We start from the raw sequence: 20,388 nt of genomic DNA on the forward strand, positions 1-20,388 counted from the left end.
TCCTGATTTGGTAATTACACTCTGCTAATTACAATAAAGTTTAAAGGAATTAACTTATTTTCCTTATGAACAGTGACATGAAGAATGCAGTCATTGGAAATAACAAACAGAAGACAAACCTAATTGTCCTGGGAGCTGTGCCCAGGTACTTAAGGTTTTATTCTCTTATTATCTTGAGGGTCTTATTCTATATCTATAGCAGTGTGTTCTGTAATTTTGTGACTTGTATGCATTCAGCAACTTGGGTGGTGATGGATGGTGTATATTCTACACTACCGGTCAAAAGGTTTAGAACATAAATTTTTACAGTTATAACTGACATTTGCATAATAATCTGTAATGGTACAAATGAACAAAAGTAAGGTTAAAAAGTAAAAATAATATGAAATTTTAACATGGAACGCAACAATAGTTTGAATTTTAGAGTTAAACCAAAGGGAACACATCATTGTTTAACAATTGACAGCTGCTCTGCAGCACAGAAAGTCAATTAAGCTTTAAAAGTTGATGCAAACAATTTCTACAGGTGTCCCAACTTTTGTTGATTACTTACAAATCATCTGATTCTGTGTAAGCAGTGTTAGAACACACTGTATTACAACAACCCCCTATTGCAGGATTTGGACAGTATTGCACAGCAGGACATAGAACATTGGAAGAAGTTATTATGGACTGATGAATCAAAATGTAAAATATTTGGTACATCACACAGGGATTTTGTATGCCAAAGAGTAGGTAAAACGATGGTTCATCAGTGTGTGCCATCAATTGTCAAACATGGAGGAGGAAGCTTGATGGTCTGGGGCTCTTTTACAAGATCCAGAGTTGGCGACTGGCACAATGGACAAAAAGGGCTACTCCTAGTTGGTCAGGGGTTCATATTACAGCAAGACAATGACCCAAAACATAATTCTAATTTATGTCAGAACTACCTTAGAAGACCTGAACAAGGTGGTAGACTTCAAAGAATGAAATGGCCTGCAGTCTTCGGATTTAAACCTAATTGAGCTTGTTTGGAATAAACTGGACAGAAGGGTGAAAGCAAAGCTACCTGCAAGTGCAGCACATTTGTTGGGACTTCTGCAACAATGTTAGGAAGAACTGTCTGACCAATATCTAAATGCCATTGAAGAAAGAATGCCTCGATTATGTTCAGCTGTTCTATCTGCAAGTGGTGGCGTCAAAAATATTGATTAAATTTTGTCAAACAATTTTTTCATGATTGATTTTTAAGTTGTTTATTTGTTCTATGCTTTTATTTCAAAGTACATTTGAGACAAACTGTGCATATCTTAATAAAATTGGGAAAAAAATAGTCTAAAACTTTTGACCAGTAGTGTATGTAATGAAAAGTGTATAAAGTGATTTTAACCCTTTTATTAAATGGTCTGCAAACTTTGAAAATGCACACATGCATTATTACACACAAAAAATAGGTTCATAGCTCAGAAGCATGAGCTCCACCTCTATGTGCTTTGGACCACAAATGACCCACAAGCCACAGGTTTAAAACTGTGCAGTTGCATTTTGTCATTTACCTCTGTGACATGGCCTTCTTATTTCTGTACACATAACTGATCATCGATTAGAGCTGACAGATCTAAAGTAATCTGTACGAACAATTGTCCATTTATACATAGTACATGAATAATGGGTCATGACAAAAGCTCTTATGCTATGGGCAAATTTACAAGGATTATGGAAAAAATCATCCCTCAATTCTGCCAAGAATTGGAAGCAGCTGAATAAAAAGTGTAAATGTTTTAGTCAGACATGCCTTACGTTGCCATTTATTAAAAAACACTTGCTAAAAATGTGCATCTCAGAGCCTGACTAAAGTTTGTTGCTGATCACATGGATGAAAAGAAAAGTTTTTGTAGGAGAGTTGTTCCACAGTTTGGTGACATTATACATGGTGATGGTAAAATTTGATGCCTGTTTGGCTGCCAGCGAAACTGGTGCATTGCTAAATGTGATCAGAAAAATTAAGAAGAAAATATTACACAATTCTTGAATCTTGCAATCAAATGGCTGCTCAAGCAGGACACTGACATAAACATTTAAAAACTGATTTTAACAGCTTAAATAAAGTTTTTGAAAGATTGATAGATTATTTTAGAGTTGTGCCTGAAGCTTGACTATCAAAGCTTAACATACCACATATTTAGTGTACTGTATGTGTATTTTTTACTCAGCAGATTTTATGAGCATTTTAGAAAACTCACATGCTTATGGAAGAATGAAGCACAGCAGGAAAATGTCAATAAAAAAAAAATCATAAACATTGAAAACTGGAAATTTTCACATAAATAAGATGTCACAGGTTAATAATGTCCACAATATTATAAAAAATTTGAGAAATCTATGTGCATAAGGGGCAAGGACAAAAATCAATATAAAATGCATGTGACCTTTGATCCCTCAGGCAGCACTGCATTAAAAACCAACTTGCTTCTTTAAACAACATGGACTACGTATGGAATATGTCACAAAATCACTGTCACTAAACACAGTGTGTTGCTGCATCGACAAATGCACATTAAGTCTACTGTGCCTTAAGTGAAAATCATATATCAAAAACCACCAACTTCTCTGGGCTCAAGGTCATCTGAGATGGACTAAAAGCAAAAAAAAACTTTTACAAATTGAAGGTGTTTTGAGTTTATTCTGGTGTTTGATCAACTCTTGAATGATTTTAGCTGTATCAATAAGAGTAATATGGGAACATTATCCAGCAAGTATTTATACAGGTGCACTTGGTCCATTATTATTTTGTACAATGATAGCTTTTTTTGGTGCTTATTTGTGTCTCTAGGCTTCTATATTTACTCCAGCAGAGCTCCTCCACTGAAGAGTTGAGGACAGAATGTGCAGTGGTGTTAGGCAGCCTAGCTATGGGCACAGAGAACAACATTAAGTCCCTGGTGGACTGTCACATCATCCCTGCACTGCTTCAAGGTCACTTTTTTTTTTCTTCCCTTTTCATTTATACAGAAAAACATCTTCATGTAAAAATTACTTTTATGCGTGTGTACTTGCAGGTCTCTTGTGTCCAGACCTGGTCTTCATTGAGGCTTGTCTACGCTGCTTAAGGACAGTTTTTATCAGTCCAGTCACACCAGTGCAGCTACTCTACACAGTAAGATGTTATGTTTGCTTCTGTTAGTTTTGTTTTTGCTGTACTGTTGCTACACCGGCCACTTTTTCATACTCGCACGAGGCAGGTTTATATAGGGATCCGGAACATTTAAGAAAAATCATTATCCCTCATTATCCCACGTCTCATAGTGCAGGTGACATCGACCAGCAAAGATCACAATTATAGCTAATTTAAAATTTAATACAATTTAATATTAATATTAAATTTAATACAAAATGTTTCTAATTAGCGGTTCTGAAACAAATTCAAGCTTTGTAAAGTTTACAAAACAGTTGCCATGCCATGACTTTGAAGCCTGTTCCCACTGAAAGCATTAGGTGTCAACCGTGTGGCCTATTGGCTCTCTGATAGTTCCTGGATGTTGCTGAGTTAAATCACAAAGATTATGACAAAGCATTGTTGTATATATCTCTTCACAAATGTAAATGTTGATTATGGATTTACTGACATAGTGCTAACAAGAAGCTGATATTCTGTTTTACCTTTATTTCCTGACTCACACACTTTTTATTAGGACTCCACTGTGATCCCTCACCTGATGTCTTTACTAAGCCGGTCACAGCACACACAGGAGTACATAACCCAGATATTCTCCCACTGTTGCAAGGTAAGTTTTTTTGCATGTTTCCACTCTTTCTCCCAAATTATTATTATTTTTTTTTAACAGTTTTTCACTAAAACTGCTCTGCAGCTTACATTACCCTCATAGCTAAAGAGGGCTGCATTGGCCCCCTCTAAGAAGTGTGCTAGTCACCTTAAATTAAACTGGGCAGTGTTGGTTTCTTACAGAGAGCTGTATGCAGTGGAGAGCTAGCATATCAGAATGCTGCGCTACCTAAGGACCCACACACAATCGTTCTCAAATTAAGAAAACAGGCTGCATTCATATAATTTACATATTAGCTCTAATAATTTAGAACCTGCTAGTTTATTACAGTGGGCTCAGTGGGTAGCACTGTCGCCTCACAGCAAGAAGGTCCTGGGTTTAATCCCCAGGTGGGGTGGTCCGGGTCCTTTTTGTGCGGAGTTTGCATGTTGTCCCCGTGTCTGCGTGTGTGTTTTCTGGGAGCTCCGGTTTCCTCCCACAGTACAAAAACATGCAGTCAGGTGAATTGGAGACACTGACTTGCCCTATGGGTGAATGGGTGAATGGGTGTGTGTTTGTGTGTTTGTGTGTGTGTGTTTGTGTGTGTGTCTGTGTGTCTGTGTCTGTCTGTCTGTCTGCCTGCCTGCCCTGGTCCAAGAACCTCAGAAACAAGCATGGCAATTAGGATGACAATGATATCAGCTTTGGCAAAATAAATACTGCATAAACATTTTAGCAAAGCAAATAGTTTTACAGTACATTTAAACTGCTTCACACCAAAATGTTACAGGATGGTGGTTGTTATTAAGGTGCATGCAGAGGGAGAGCTAAGTTCTAAGCTCCTCTAAAAGTCAAATTAAATCTGATAAATACATTTTTAGGTAAACAGTCGATATTGGTAGTGTGTTTTATGTGTTCATTTAGCCCAAAGTCTGACCTCATTTCTTGCATTTATTTTGCATGTTAGTATTGAATACATTATCAGTTAAAATAAATTGGCAAAATTTGCATCCCTAGTTTAAACATGTTAACCAGTCAATGAAAGTGTAAAGATACAGTCAGTATACCAAAAGCTCATCCTGACAACATTAGTGTCATTATTAAAATGTGATAATCAGAGTTTTAGCTTCATTTTGAATAACTGTGCAAAATATGTAGATTATTTATGTTTAAAACAAAAGCACTCTATAAGTAAGTTATCTCCTACCTTGGGACCTCCAAGACCCACATATCAACAAAAAAGATCAATTAACTCGATATTGTATTAGTAACATTTTATGGAAATTAGAAACAGACTTCCCCTTCACATCCCCATCTACAAGGCAAATCAAGCAGTTATCACCAGTTCAGCCTAGAAAATCTTCAAAATCTTAAACCACTACTTCATCTTTACAGCAGAACCTCAAGCCATACAACTAGACCTGGATCATAAAAGCACTAGGATTTAAAATGCCATTTATGATATGAAAAATCAATTAAAAGCTACACCCTCACACCCTATGTACACACAAAGAAAGAAACAAATTGACCCCCACTATTACTTTTTTTTTTTCTTTTTTAGGGGAACCTATTATTCAGCAATGATAATAGCCATAGCAGCTGACATGGCATTAAGCATCAAACAAACAAACTCTGGTAGTGCATAGATAAAAATACCCTGGATCTCAGCTGTGCTATTGGCAAATGGGGTGTCTGCACAGGCATGATTGGCATCAGACAAAATTGTGCCAAATTAGGTATCTGGACCAAAATGATCCACTATGGCGACCCCTAAATACAGGAGCAACAGATTAAAAAAACAAAAAAAACAAACAACAAATCTTCACACACAGATTGCAGAGTTTAACATGCAGGCAGACCACATAGTGATGCAAACTGGCTTCATTGTTTAATTTAAATGCTTAATAGTTTCATTGTGTATTGTTTAAATTATATAATTAAATTCTTGTTTGGAATCTTAAAATGTGGCTTGTAAACAGAGCTGGCACATGCACGGTAAAGGAGAGTAAGGGTGTGTGTCAAATCGACACACCCTGTACAGACTGTCAATTGGAATTAACTGTCAGCTGTTGGAAATGAATTTAAGTGACAGTTTTAGCCAGCAGTATTATTTGAAAACAGTATTATTCAAACCATTGTTGATCTGAATATGGACATTTACTTATACACAATTATAAAAATATATGTAAGTGATTCATACATGTTTATTTTTACCTGTAAACTGTTTTACTGTTATATTGTAATAGCACAGCATGTTAGAATCAAATGTCTTTACTTTGAATATCTCACCTTGTTTGGCAGATGGCGCAGGGTCAGTCATTATAAGGCACTTCTGAAACAATAGCTGCTTGGTTGAAATTCAAGCCCTTAACCTTCAGATTAATAGTGCATAGTCTTAACCACTCAGCTAACACTGCCCTAACGTGTATCACAACACTACATTTTTAACACTACATTTTTAAACCTTATACATTGTTTAAGAATTATTATGAATAATATCAGTTGCTAACAGTGACTTAATGGCACAATTTCCACCCCCTTAATGTCCCAGATTGTTGGTTTTACACCAGTCACAATTTGAGAGATTATATATTTTTTTGGTCAAGTAGGAGTGAGGGTTTTGTAGTTGAAACACACAATGGTTAAGAAAAAAGGCTGTTAACCAATTCTAGATTATTTTTAAAAACTCTGTGTGTGTGTTTGTCTTTAGACTCCAGAGCATCAGACAGTTTTGTTTAACCATGGTGCCATTGAGAACATTGCTCCACTGCTCATTTCTCCATCTTTTAAGGTATCTTACCTGAGAGTTACAACAGTAGATGCACTGTGTAATCATCAAATCATGGGAGATAAAAGCAATCTTTCAGCCTCTTCTTTACTGTCTTTCCTTTACAGGTACAAATGCAGGCATTAAAATGTTTTTCCGTCCTTGCGTATGAGAATACTCAGGTCTCCATAACAATGGTCAATGGTCAGTGGGTCTCTGCTTTTCTCCCAGTCCTCACTCTTAACTTATTTATAGTTGACCAGTCATGTAAAAGTTCATGATTCATGTGTGTGTCTGTGTAACTCTTAGTGCTGGTGGATGGGGAGCTGCTCTCTCAGGTTTTTGTGCGAATGATGCAAAGGGATAAACCTATTGAAATGCAGCTGACAGCAGCCAAATGGTAAGAGTCTTGCTTATCTTTTTCTTATGCATTGACTCTAATAGTGTAGGCTTTAAGTTTAAAGTTTAATATTTAACTTTAAGTATTTGGACAGGGCGGCACAGTGGTTTGGTGGGTTGCACTGTCGGCTCACAGCCAGAAGGTCCTGGGTTTGATTCCCAAATGGAGCGGTCCGGGTCCTTCCTGTGTGGAGTTTGCATGTTCTCCCCATGTCCGGTTTCCTCCCACAGTACAAAAACAAGTGAGGTGAGGTGAATTGGAGATATAAAATTGTCCATGACATTAAACCTGTGAACTAATCAATCTTGTGTAATGAATAACCTCTCCTGTCATGAATGTAACCAAAGTGTGTAAAACATGACGTTAAAATCCTAATAAATAAATGAAATAAATAAAAAATATTACTCTTAAGTGACCACCATAGGACTCTTACTGACCAGATGATTGTTGGGTGGTAGACCATTGTCAGTCCTGCATTGACACTTAACATGTAATGACATGGTAGTATCTGTTGTTCTGGTTTGTGTGTATCAGGTACAACAGTGTTGTGTTGATTTTTAAATACATTTTTAATCTACTGGCCTTTTTGCCCTCTTTGCTCTTGTTGTGATAACTGAGGTACTAAGGTCAATAATTGTATACTTAGAAATTTTATCTGTAGGTTAGCTTGTACAATGAATTTATGTACCAGATAGGTGTACCTAATAAATTGTTCTAAGTGCTAATAGGTTTTAATAAGTCTTATTTGTCTATCTTAGATGAGCTTGGGCTCAGACAACTTGGGCCAGTGTTTCTGCATAGAGTTGATATATGGATTTTTCTTTTCATATAAAGAATTTCAGTTTGTATAAAGAGCTGGACTTATCTGAGGGCTCAAAGCAAAGCTTTTGCTATCTTGTTTTGAAAAATCTTTTCAAACTGATTAACAATTCTCTTACAAAGTGTGACAGTATCATGGTTTGCAAAGGCTGAGCCTTTGGTATATTTGGTATGGCTATTTACCTGCTTATTGTGAAACAATAAACAAATTAAACAAAATGCCGCAGAAATGTGTTTTGTAAATTATGTAAAAATCACAATTTATTACCACATTTTTATTGCTTATTTTATTACTCATTAGGGTTGCCAGATTTCAGTTTTGACAAACCTTTGCAAATTTTGTACGTGTTTTAAATGGTTCAATTACCCCTCACTAATATTTCCTGTATTTCTCCTGTAAAAGCTATTCAACACTTTACTGTTGTGTTCAAACATTTTTAAAAAGAGACCATGTAAAGTTACGGAAGCATATTGCTGCCACACAGATAAAAAAATACCCTCAGTATGTCGTTATAACGAGAAATGGATGTCGTTATAACGAGAAAAGATGTCGTTATAACGAGAAAGGATGTCTTTATTACGAGAAAAGATGTCGTTATAACGAGAAAGGATGTCGTTATAACTAGAAAAGGTGTATAAAATGTGTAAATGCTGCATAGCTGACAGAAGAGTATCTGCTGATGCAGAGACAGTTTGCACACATGCATGATGCTGTAGCTTGTGTAACCTTGCAGCTTGCCGTGCCGATCAAGATTCTCCTTTAGGAACAGTGCAACAATGTCTAAACTTAGTTTAATATTGAACATCTGTCTGACATTTGGCATTCCGATCTAAATAAGTAGGGATGCATCAATACAATTTTTTTCCCAACCGAGTACGAGTACAAGTACATGTATTTTTGTACTTGCCGATACCGATACCTATTTAGAATACCTTTTTTTTTTTAAACAAAAACACACGTGAGAAGTGACGAGAAGTTTAATGATACCACGTCCAAAAATGCACGTCAACAAGTAGCGAGTGATCAAAGTGTTTGTGCGCTGACTTGATGAAATCAAGGAGGAAAAAGAAATGAATCTGAGTGGATTTGGCAACACGAATAGCATGGATTGTTCTGTAGTGAGTTGGAGGTTAATAAATATTTTTTGCAATGTTGGTGTTTTGTTGTTATGTTTTGTAGAGAACGATCAGGTCAGAAATACTGTAAAACGTGTGTGTGCCGGTGTATTCTGATATAAACTATATTATCGCCGTCCAACCTGTTTACACTCCTCTCCTGTGTTTCCCCTCACACCGTATCCTGCTTTCTCATTGGCTGTTCGACATGTCACTCATTCCCAGTCGCACATCTCAGATCAGATATCTGACGTGCTAGAAAACTCGAGCGCTCGGTGAGCCGGTCGGATCGAGTTGTTGGATAGTTCACACTTAGCGATCGAGAGCCGAGTTTTGATCGCCGAGCGAACGCCGAGTTGCTCCCGAGCCGGCAAATCTAGCGCCAACCAGTCGCAGAGCGAAAATCAGGGCAGAAATCGTGTAGTGTGAACTAGGCATAACGCATCAACGTGCACTAGGCACACGGTATCGGATGTTTAGTATCGGAGCCTCATTTGCGAGTACGAGTACAAGTTAATGAGCGCGGTATCGGGCAAATACCCGATACCAGTATCGGTACTCATGCATCTCTATAAATAAGTGCTTAAAAAAACACATAAGACCCACTTATTTTATGATTTCTTACATGAATAAAAATAGTCAAAATACTACAAAAACAATTTTATGTTAATTTTAAGATTACGTCTATTTATCTAAAAAAAGGTTATAATGAAACTGTTTATCAGGCTCCCACTTCATCTAACGAGTTAGGGACCATCATAAAACTAACGGTGAAATGTAGAAGACATTAACTCTGCACTTATCCAGACAAATAAATCCATTTAAATCTTGTATGATTTGATGAATTAATGTCAAACAATTTTTACACAAACACATCAATGTTTCTCACCTACTACACACCTTATTTTTTGAAATAACATAGTAATATTTTACATTACATTTAAATAAAGATCAATAAATCTGTAATAAATTTATATTTCAAATATACAAATTGTATTTCCAAAAATACAAATCATACAAGATTTAAATGGATTTATTTGTCTGGATAAGTGCAGAGTTAATGTCTCCTACGTTTCTCAGTTTTATGACGGTCCCTAACTCATTAGATGAAGTGGGAGCTTGATAAACGGTTTTATTATAACCTTTCTTTAGATAAATGGATGTAATCTTAAAATTAACATAAAATTGTTTTTGTAGTATGTTGACTATTTTCATTCGTGTAAGAAATCATAAAATAAGTGGGTCTTATGTGTTTTTTGAAGCACTTATTTAGATCGGAATGCCGAATGTCAGACAGATGTTGAATAATAAACTAAGTTTAGACATTGTTGCACTGTTCCTAAAGGAGAATCTTGATCGGCATGGCAAGCTGCAAGGTTACACAAGCTACAGCATCATGCATGTGTGCAAACTGTCTCTCCATCAGCAGATACTCTTCCGTCAGCTATGCAGCATTTAAGGTAATGAACTTACGACATCTTTTCTCATTATAACGACATCCTTTCTCGTTATAACAACAATCTTTTCTCGTTATAACGACATACTGAGGGTATTTTTTTTTTTATCTGTGTGGCAGCAATACGCTTCCGTAGAAAGTACCTTTCACACCAATACCAAACAACTGGCAACTTTGGCTCTTATGTTTGGTTAAATTTAGAGATGCATGAGTACCGATATTGGTATCTGGTATTTGCCCGATACCGCGCTCATTAACTTGTACTCGTACTCGCAAACGAGGCTCCGATACTAAACATCCGATACCGTGTGCCTAGTGCACGTTGATGCGTTATGCCTAGTTCACACTACACGATTTCTGCCCTGATTTTCGCTCTGCGACTGGTTGGCGCTTGATTTGCCAGCTCGGGAGCAACTTGGCGACTCACTCCAACAACTCGATCCGACCGGCTCACCGAGCGCTCGAGTTTTCTAGCACATCAGATATCTGATCTGAGATGTGCGACTGGGAATGAGTGACATGTCGAACAGCCAATGAGAACGCAGGATACGGTGTGAGGGGAAACGCAGGAGAGGAGTGTAAACAGGTGGGACAGGGGGATAATATAGTTTATATCAGAATACACCGGCACACACACGTTTTACAGTATTTCTGACCTGATCGTTCTCTACAAAACATAACAACAAAACACCAACATTGCAAAAATATTTATTAACCTCCAACTCACTACAGAACAATCCATGCTATTCGTGTTGCCAAATCCACTCAGATTCATTTCTTTTTCCTCCTTGATTTCATCGTCAGCGCACAAACACTTTGATCACTCGCTACTTGTTGACGTGCATTTTTGGACGTGGTATCATTAAACCCCTTGTCACTTCTCACGTGTGTTTTTGTTAAAAAAAAAAAAAAAAAAAGGTATTCTAAATAGGTATCGGCAAGTACAAAAATACATGTACTTGTACTCGTACTCGGTTGGGAAAAAATGGTATCGATGCATCCCTAGTTAAATTACTAAAGCTTTTTATTTACACCTACTGCATATCTTTAGTTGCTTCAGTAGTATGCCTTATCAATTATCTATTAATTAAACTCTTGTTTTTTTTTTTTTTTTTTATAAAAAAGGTTATTTACTTCAGTTTCCATGTATCAGTGGATTGTATCAGTTCTAATCTCTTATTTTTCCTTTTCTCAGTTTAACTTATATGTGTCGAGCAGGTGCTATCAGGTCAGATGACTGCTGTATTGTACTAAAGGTAGGCTCAACGAAACATTGAGCTTTAATCACACTTACATTGTCTACAGAAAAATGCACCTCTCTAGTTTTAAATTGGTGCCTTATGACTAATGTGGCAAACTTTACTTAAAGTAAGTAAGCTTTTTTTTCACCAAATTAGCATTGCATATGTGTGCTCAGACTCTGCCATGCCTGGTGCGGATGTGCAGTAAGGACCGATTGTTGGAGGAGCGAGTGGAGGGGGCAGAGACACTAGCATATCTAATGGAGCCAGACGTTGAGCTTCAGAAGATAGCCAGTGTGACCGATCACCTGGTTGCCATGCTCGCTGACTACTTCAAATACCCCAGCTCAGTCAGTGCCATTACTGACATCAAGAGGGTAAGACACACACACACACACAATTGTTTGTTATATCTTTTTTGCCATTTAAAGGTTAACATATAAAGACCCATACAGTTTTTATTATTCATTCATTATATGCTTATGTAGTGCAAGCTTTTGTACATTTGTTGAATTGCCATTTAATTAAATGTAGACAAATTCAGGTTCTGTGGCATGATCTATAAGAATAACATTGTTTGATTTTTTTAAAAATTATGTCGTTTTCCTTCCTTTATTGAATTTATCTTTTACCTCTTTTTATTACCTCACTCTCTAGCTGGATCATGACTTGAAGCATGCTCATGAACTGAGGCAAGCAGCTTTTAAGCTCTATGCATCTCTGGGCTCTAATGATGAGGATATTAGGAAAAAGGTGAGTCACTCACTGCCTTTTGCTTGTTGACTGTGGAGTCACCTGAACTCATAACCCTAAGTTCAATTAAAAGAATAAGTTATTACCTGAATTTGTGCATTGATTACTGATAAAGTGGTCAGATCTTTACCCAGGTTTTATTCAGATTATGCCAGGTGGTTTGTTGCACAAACAATTTTCTTTGTGCAGTAAATATGTTTGAATCATTTCATTTTCTCCCTACAGATCACAGAGACAGAGAACATGATGGACAGGATAGTGAGCGGCCTGTCTGAGTCCAGTATCAAGGTCCGCTTAGCGGCTGTCAGGTATCTTAATCAATAAGTGGGACTTGGCTGCAGCAGCAATGCACGATTTTTAAACAACTTATTGTCAGCATTGGGTAAAAATACTCCATCAACCAAAAATATTCAGCCAACAGTATCTTGTGATTAAAACTGATACTGATGGATTAATGGGCTCATGGGCTGCTTTCACTGATGTAATAAAGGGGAGGCCTCCAAAATGTGTAGCAATACATGGTTTTCAGTCAGGTAATTGTACATTTAAAGGGAATGTGTTCCTAATAACATGGGAACTCTGTTATATAAGTATATGAGCAAATATATCTGTGTAAGCTTAGTAATGCTCGTTCATTATGTTTCTTATTTTTAGGTGTCTCCACAGTTTGTCTCGGTCAGTGCAGCAGTTAAGAACGAGTTTCCATGATCACGCAGTGTGGAAGCCTTTAATGAAGGTGCATAATTTTGACATTGTTGTACTGTGTAATAAAGTGTACAAAATGCTGGTCTTCTGTGGTAATTGTGTGTGTGTGTGTGTGTAGTTGTTACAAAGTGCCCCAGATGAAGTGCTGGTCATGGCCTCTTCAACTCTATGCAACCTGTTACTGGAGTTTTCACCCAGCAAAGAGGTCAGAGGTGGCTCTACACATCACACACACAAATGTTTCACCCTGAATTTACACCAGATGCAGAACATAAACATTATGCTAATGGTTATGCCTAGCACATACTTATACTTATATTAATAATTCAGTATCTTAATTGCAAAATTACTACTCATATTGTGTCAGGTGTTGCTTAAATCAGTGTACACAATTTGCACTACTGGGATGAAAGCACACTAAACAACAAGAGTTCTTTTTACACTGTTAGTACTGACACAGTTATGAGGAATTCCTTCCGGCACCCTTCCTTTGAACAACAAGCCAATCATTGTTCGTGTAGGCGCTCAGCAGAGCTGAGATTCAAATCAACAATTTCTAGATGTGAGCTCTGGTGTGCTGCTTGTTTTACAGCTGTGCCACCTGAGTGCCCACAAATTCCTTTTTGTTTATCCTGATGTTCATTGCTTCAACATTTGAACAATAAACTCCCCTGTATTAAAAACACAGTAATTAAAAGAAAAAGCCTAACTTTTATCATAAAGAAAATATTTTTTTTCAGTCTTCTGCATAACTTACTTTGTGTCGCACCAAGGGGTTATAGAGTTTTAATTTGATAATAATTTTACTTCAAAATAAAAAAAAGGTTTTTTTTTTTGCTAATATTTGGAATAGAAGACCTATAATTATTAAAAATTATTTAAAAATGTTGGTTTTTTTACATTCATTGGTTTACAAGGACACTGGTACTACATGTTTGCTTATGCAAATATAATTAATAATTTCAAATTAAATGTCATTTTTTGTAATGTTGCCCTGAACTGGCTAGATCTGACTAGAATGTTGCAATGTGTACAGCCCATCCTAGAATCGGGGGTAATCGAGTTACTGTGCAGCTTAACACAAAGTGACAGTCCTGCACTGAGGGTCAATGGCATCTGGGCTCTCATGGTGAGAACAGCTGCATAAATTATATTCTGTCAGTTTTTATATAGACCATGTGATTATTTAAAGTAAAAATGTGATGTGATTGTGGTGGCAGAACATGGCTTTTCAGGCAGATCAGAAGGTAAAAGTGGAGATCATGCGAGCACTGGGGACAGAGCAGCTTTTTCGGCTCCTATCAGATCCCGACACCAACGTGCTTATGAAGACACTGGGCCTACTACGCAACCTTCTCTCAACACGACCAGTAAGATATACACAATAACAATCACTGCCTTCATTTGTTGTTCACTTTAATAGCAGCAGTATATACCTACCATTATGCTTTAACATTTTGAGCATCATCCCATTGTTTCCCAGAGTCATGGCTGAAATAATTGATACACTGGACTTGTCAATATGCTTAACGAGGGAACATTGTTAATGTTATAAAACTTATAACATCTCAGCTCTGCTATCAGCCAGTTAGAGTCTAGACTGGCTAAAATAATGTATTTAATTAGATATAGGCATACATGTTATGCTAGCAGATTTGGAACAGTGACAGTCATTATTTAAAATGTTAGCAAGTCTTAGCAGCTATATCGATTGTGCTTGTAACTGATGCTATTGGTGTGCAGCTAATGCTAACTCTTATGGTTGCAAGGGTGTGATGGTCCTCGTCCGTTTTCTTAGTCTTGTTTCCCAACTACAGTGTGTCGTGTGAAAAATACATATTAGCGAAGAATATAAATTAATTTGTCTAATTTAATTTGAGTAATTTGTCTACCAGGCAAGTTAAAGAAAAACTTGATCCAGGTGCCTGGGTTAGTGATTTGTACACCCCTATGTGCTGACATTAAGCCGGTGTGATGCAAATAATAGAGCTAAGAATGAATTATCTTACTGATTTTTACCAAAATAATTTTACAGTAACTTTAGTGTTGACAAAATGTTGTGTCCCCTTTAATGGCTAAATTTTATTAGGTAGTATCAATATGACACACTACTCTGTGGTTTGCTAATTCTCTTATTTTTTAATTGACAAAAGTGCAAAGAAAGGGTGTCCAGTGTTTTTACATGCCGAACTTATTTTGTTTTGTAAATCTAAACATATTTAGATTTTGATGCCTGTAACACAGTTAAAAAAAGTTGGGATCGATGCATGTTTACCTCTGTTACATCACCTTTTCTATTAATTACACTTTTTAATTGATTGGGAACTGAGTATACTAAGTGTTGCAATTTTACAAGAGGATTTTTTGCCCTTTGGTGCTGTATACAACACCTGAGCTGCTCAACAGTCAATCATCTGTTGTCTTGATTCTCCTCTTCATGTTGCTCCTTACATTTTCAAGAGGAGACACTCTGTGTCTACAAAGTTATGCTGTTGTTGTTTGTGCTGCCATTGTTTTGCTGAAATAACCATGAAGTGAGTTCTAGATTTCATTTCTTGATGCAGTGGCAGACAGTGTCACGTGACAACAGTCTTTGATGTGTTCCCATGGCTATATTTATCACAGTTATATGATTTTTCATGCAATGCTGTAGGTGGTTTGTAGTTTCTGTTCTTGCCCTTTACAGAGTGAGATGTCAGATTTCTTGAATCTTTTCACAAAATTAAGTACAGTAGATGGTAAAAGACCTACATTATTTGCAGTCTTGTCTGAAAATTGTTCTTTTTAAACTGATTAACAGTTCTCTCATGGCATTTGGCATAAACTGGGGAGCCACCACCCTTTTTACTTGCTTGTAAAGACTATGTATGAAAGTGGAAGCCCCTAATCTTTGTATTTTTCCTAGCATATAGACCAGATCATGAGCTCAAATGGGAAACAGATCATGCAGGCAGTCACACTGATCCTAGAGGGAGAGCACAGCATAGATGTCAAGGAGCAGGTGAGGAAAACTTAGTCACTTAAACTTGTTACTTAAAAAAATGTAAATTATAGTAATTAAAAAAATCCATAATTAAATAAAACAACCTCATCAAGTATCTTTCATGGATGCGTTTGCAGACATTGTGCATACTGGCCAATATTGCGGATGGCAGCACAGCAAAGGAGCTCATCATGACCAATGACGACATTCTGCAAAAAGTCAAGTACTATATGGTACGATTTTTAACTCTTTAGTGGCATTTAGTTTCTTAAAGATATACAGTGAATGCAGTGGATCTCTCACGTGTGAATGTGTGTGTGCGTGCTTGCATGTTGTATTGCATTGCAGGGGCACTCTAATGTAAAGCTGCAGCTGGCTGCCACCTTCTGCATTTCCAATCTGGTGTGGAATGAGGAGGAGGGTAAGAATGAAAGAAGCTTAAAAGAGATCATTTGTTTTACAAATCAAACATGTGCAACATGTAAAATTTAAATAAGCCAGTTCACCTTCAGCTTTTTTAGGGATAGGGCAGGAAACCAAAGTACCTGGATAGAGCTTATGGTGACATGGATGGAACATTCGACACAGGCAGTGATTGATTACTTTATTGATTCTCAAAGGCAAATTGCATTGTTACAGCAGCAATAGAGAATAAAAATAAGTGTAGTCAAAGTTTAAACCCAGCTCCCCAGAAGACTCCTGGAAAGGAGTTGTGTGGCACCCTCACTACCAGCTGCAACATGTCAAATATCTGTGAAGTTTACTTGTTACTTGAAGAGTCACCTTTTGCTTTGTCAATTATCTGGGCCACTCAAGGACAAACTGAAACTTGTGTAAAACAACCCCCAGTGTTAGTCATATGCTTAGGGTCATTGCAATGTTGACAGGTGAACTGTCACACCCATTTGTGTACGCCCTGGATGTGCCTGTATTTGGCTGCATTCATTTGGAGTCAACTATTTAATCCTTATTAGTAACAGTGGTCCAGCCTTAGATTTCTTTTTATCAGCTCACACATGAATTGCAACCCCGAATCAGAAAAAGTTGTGACAGTATACACAATGCAAATAAAAAAATGCAGTGTTTCTTACATTTACTTTTACTTTTATTTTCTTGCAGACAGTATGAATTTCATGTTTTGTCTGGTCAACTAAATTGTATTTGTTAATAAACATACATTTCTGCGTTCAGGCCTGCAACAAATTACAAATTGGTAAATTATTTACAATCCAAACCTTTTTTTTTTTAAATGTTGCCATTTTTCTCTTAAAATGTTTTGGCACTGAAGATTCCAAGCGATTTAGTGTTTCAGGTGTTTTGTCCCATTCTTCCAGCAAACACATCCTAAAGTGTGCAACAGTATGGGGCTGTTGTCACTTCGTTTCAAAGTTCTCATGTGGTTTTGCAATGTCTAGTTATATTGAAAGCATCATATGTTGCTCCAAAATGTAAGTGTACTTTTTGCATTTATGGTACCATCATAAAAGTGTAATTATAAAAAACGGATAGTTCCGGTCCTAAAATCTGATTGGCTGAGCCGCGTTTGAAGCCGTTGTAAAATCCCCGATAAACGCACACCTATGACCACCTCACATCATTCCATATTAATACGCCACTGAAAAGAAAAAGTTAATGTTATTTTCGCCCTCATGTTGCCTAGCAACACTGTTAATCGAACTACCTTGCGTCGCGGAAGAATGCTTTATTGTAAGTTTATACACAACAAATACATTTATGAATTAAACATTGTTGTATTTATTATATTTTATGTTGACCGCCGTTTTATAAAAGCAATAAGCCACTCGAGACCGTGCGTTACTGCTATGATTTTAGCACGGGGAAAGAAGTTTTAGGCACCGACGCGAAACGTCATCGTGCTAAAATCACAGTAATGCACGGCCTCTCGTGGCTCATTGCTTTAATTAGCCCCATACCATGACAGACTAGCTTTTGGACTTGTTGCTGATAACAGTCTGGATGGGCCTTTCATCTTTGGTTTGAAGCACACATTGTCCATTTATTCCAAAAAAGATCTGAAATAGTGATTCTGATCACAGTACATGTTTCCACTGTGTGAGGGTCCATCCCAGATGCCTCTGAGACGAAAGAACTCAACGCCACTGCTGGACTCGATTAATTTAAGGCTTCTTTTTTTCACAGTAAAGTTTTAAGTGGCATTTGTGCATATAACTCTGTATTGTAGTGCTTGAAATGAAATAAGTCCACTGCTTTTTTTAAATCTGCATTTTTAATACTGTTCCAACTTTTTCCAATTTGGGGTTGCAATTAGGACACTATTGTACTGTAGTCTAAAACAGATGTGAGCTCCCCAGATGTAAAGATGAGAAGAGTGTGTTAATGCAGTAATCATGCGGTCAGCCTTATGTAAAATACTGTTTTTTCTTTTCACTCTTGAGTCACTTACCCATTTTGGCTCTTTTTCATGTTCCCATAGGTTCTCAGGAGAGGCAGGATAAATTAAGGGAAATGGGCTTTGTAGATGTTTTACACAAACTTACCCAGGCATCAGATCCTAACCTCTGTGATAGGTAAAATAAGGAATAAAAATTAAGATAAAAATTAAACATACTTGGAAAAATAAACCTGTAACAAAAAGTTTTTTCTTTGCAGGGCAAAGACAGCGATGCAGCAGTATTTAGCGTGACCCCACCTCAAGAGGACTGGAGTTCCACATTTGCCTCTGTTTTTGGAGTTTTGGCTTGTTTTTTTGTTGTTGCACAAGACACCTTTTGACTGCAATGAGTCAATTGCATAACCTAGAGACACAGTTGCAATGGCACACTTTCTAAAACGTTTAAATCAAGTTTTAACTTAAAGTGATTTTGTTAACTTTATACTACTTGTGCTGCAGTGCCACCTGGTGGTTGTGATGCTTTAGTGCGTTGGACTTCGTTTGCTAAGCTAAACAGACTAATGGCAGGGTTAAAAGGAGCGTTGTCTCCTTGTTTCAGTTTGCTGATTCCTTATTGATTTATTATTAGCATTAATTATTAATATTGTTTTAAGAGAGGGTTACATTATGAAAAGACAAAGTTAAAACGACTGCTTTTGTGTACACATACCTCGTAAATATATATATATATATAAATATATAAATATATTTTTGATTTATATTTTCATCTAGATTTTCTTTTTCTTGTGTGCTTTCTTAAATACTTATTTGTAGAAAAGGGGAAAACTTTTTGAAGCTGAAGTAGTGAGAGAGAACTGCTTTTGTATAAGGTGAACTTAACAAAAATGTTACTACAAAAACAAATAATTTTAAGTTATAAAACAGAAATGTTTATCTGTTGGTAATGTGAGGAATTATATATTTGATTTATTATTTTATTTCAACTTGTGTTTAACTTATGTTAGTTATTTTAATCTTTATTTGCTTTAAAGTTTATATGTTGACTTTTGTGAATTTCACCCCTTATTTACCTAAAGCTTCAGATTAGACAGTGAAAGGCAGAATGCATTTAAAAGCTGGCAGCATACTTCAGACAAAATGTTGACACAAATAACGCACATTTATGTCAATTTCATTAGAAAAGACTGCCATGGGTGCCCAGGTGGCGCAGCGGGATATTCCGCTAGCTCACCAGCACCGAGTTTCTGAATTCCTTGGTTTGAAATGCGGCGTCGGCCGACTGGGTGCCATCTGGCGTGCATAATTGGCAGTGCTTGCAGCAGATACTAATTGGCCATTGTATCTGCAGGATGGGGGCCGGACTATGTGTGGGTGGGATCTTCATACGCTGTGTAAGGACCCTGATTGGCGGAAGAGACGCATGTGCAGAATGCAAGGGCGAGAAGAGGAGGGCTGTGCACGTGTCGGAAGAGGCGTGTACAGCAACGTGCTCTCCTCGGATGCAAACTGGTATCCCTCAGCAGCGGAAGACGAATTGACTGCGCTAAATCAGGAGGTAAATGGGGAGAAAATGCATTTAAAAAAAAAAAGAAAAGTCTGCCATTTAATTTTGTACATCCCAGTGTGTACAGGCTCTCAAGAACTGCAAGCCTGTAATTGATCCAGATACCGCATGGCTGCCAGTGTCAGCACAGAAAGACTGCATTGTGTTTTTTAATCATAGTTGTGGGGGCATATTCTGAATTGTCTTGATCATCAGTTTTAACCTACAAATGATAAGCAATACAGAAGTGTAATTACAAAAGCAATTCCAGAAACCTCCCATATAAAGACTAAAACACTGAAATAATAAAAAAATATTGATGCAGATTTATGCTTGAAACTCAAGGTAGTTTGATTGCCCTACAATTAATGAAAACTATACAGATGTTTGTGATGTGAGCATAGGATTGACAAATGTAGTGAGATGTAATGCTTTAATGTCTGCAGATTTATGTTCTATTTTTAGGCCCCTCCAAACACACTTAG

At 37.0% G+C, this 20,388-nt stretch overlaps 1 protein-coding gene across 2 annotated transcripts in view; it reads left to right on the forward strand.

The window, feature by feature from the left end:
- Positions 1-19,130, forward strand: part of armc8 (armadillo repeat containing 8) — a 31,379-nt gene extending 12,249 nt beyond the window's left edge. For both annotated transcript variants that reach the window (XM_063006594.1, XM_063006593.1), the window contains exons 3-22: positions 74-145; positions 2,816-2,958; positions 3,042-3,139; positions 3,675-3,767; positions 6,457-6,537; positions 6,642-6,717; positions 6,823-6,913; positions 11,500-11,560; positions 11,722-11,922; positions 12,203-12,298; positions 12,524-12,606; positions 12,953-13,034; positions 13,122-13,208; positions 14,040-14,132; positions 14,224-14,373; positions 15,909-16,004; positions 16,124-16,219; positions 16,335-16,407; positions 18,442-18,535; positions 18,618-19,130. In XM_063006594.1, coding sequence (XP_062862664.1) covers positions 74-145; positions 2,816-2,958; positions 3,042-3,139; positions 3,675-3,767; positions 6,457-6,537; positions 6,642-6,717; positions 6,823-6,913; positions 11,500-11,560; positions 11,722-11,922; positions 12,203-12,298; positions 12,524-12,606; positions 12,953-13,034; positions 13,122-13,208; positions 14,040-14,132; positions 14,224-14,373; positions 15,909-16,004; positions 16,124-16,219; positions 16,335-16,407; positions 18,442-18,535; positions 18,618-18,651 — 1,900 coding nt within the window. In that variant the 3' untranslated portion in view covers positions 18,652-19,130. The remainder of the gene's footprint in view (positions 1-73; positions 146-2,815; positions 2,959-3,041; positions 3,140-3,674; positions 3,768-6,456; positions 6,538-6,641; positions 6,718-6,822; positions 6,914-11,499; positions 11,561-11,721; positions 11,923-12,202; positions 12,299-12,523; positions 12,607-12,952; positions 13,035-13,121; positions 13,209-14,039; positions 14,133-14,223; positions 14,374-15,908; positions 16,005-16,123; positions 16,220-16,334; positions 16,408-18,441; positions 18,536-18,617) is intronic.
- Positions 19,131-20,388: the final 1,258 nt, after the last annotated feature.

This window comes from Trichomycterus rosablanca, chromosome 12 (genome assembly GCF_030014385.1).
Source record: "Trichomycterus rosablanca isolate fTriRos1 chromosome 12, fTriRos1.hap1, whole genome shotgun sequence".
Lineage (NCBI taxonomy): Eukaryota > Metazoa > Chordata > Actinopteri > Siluriformes > Trichomycteridae > Trichomycterus > Trichomycterus rosablanca.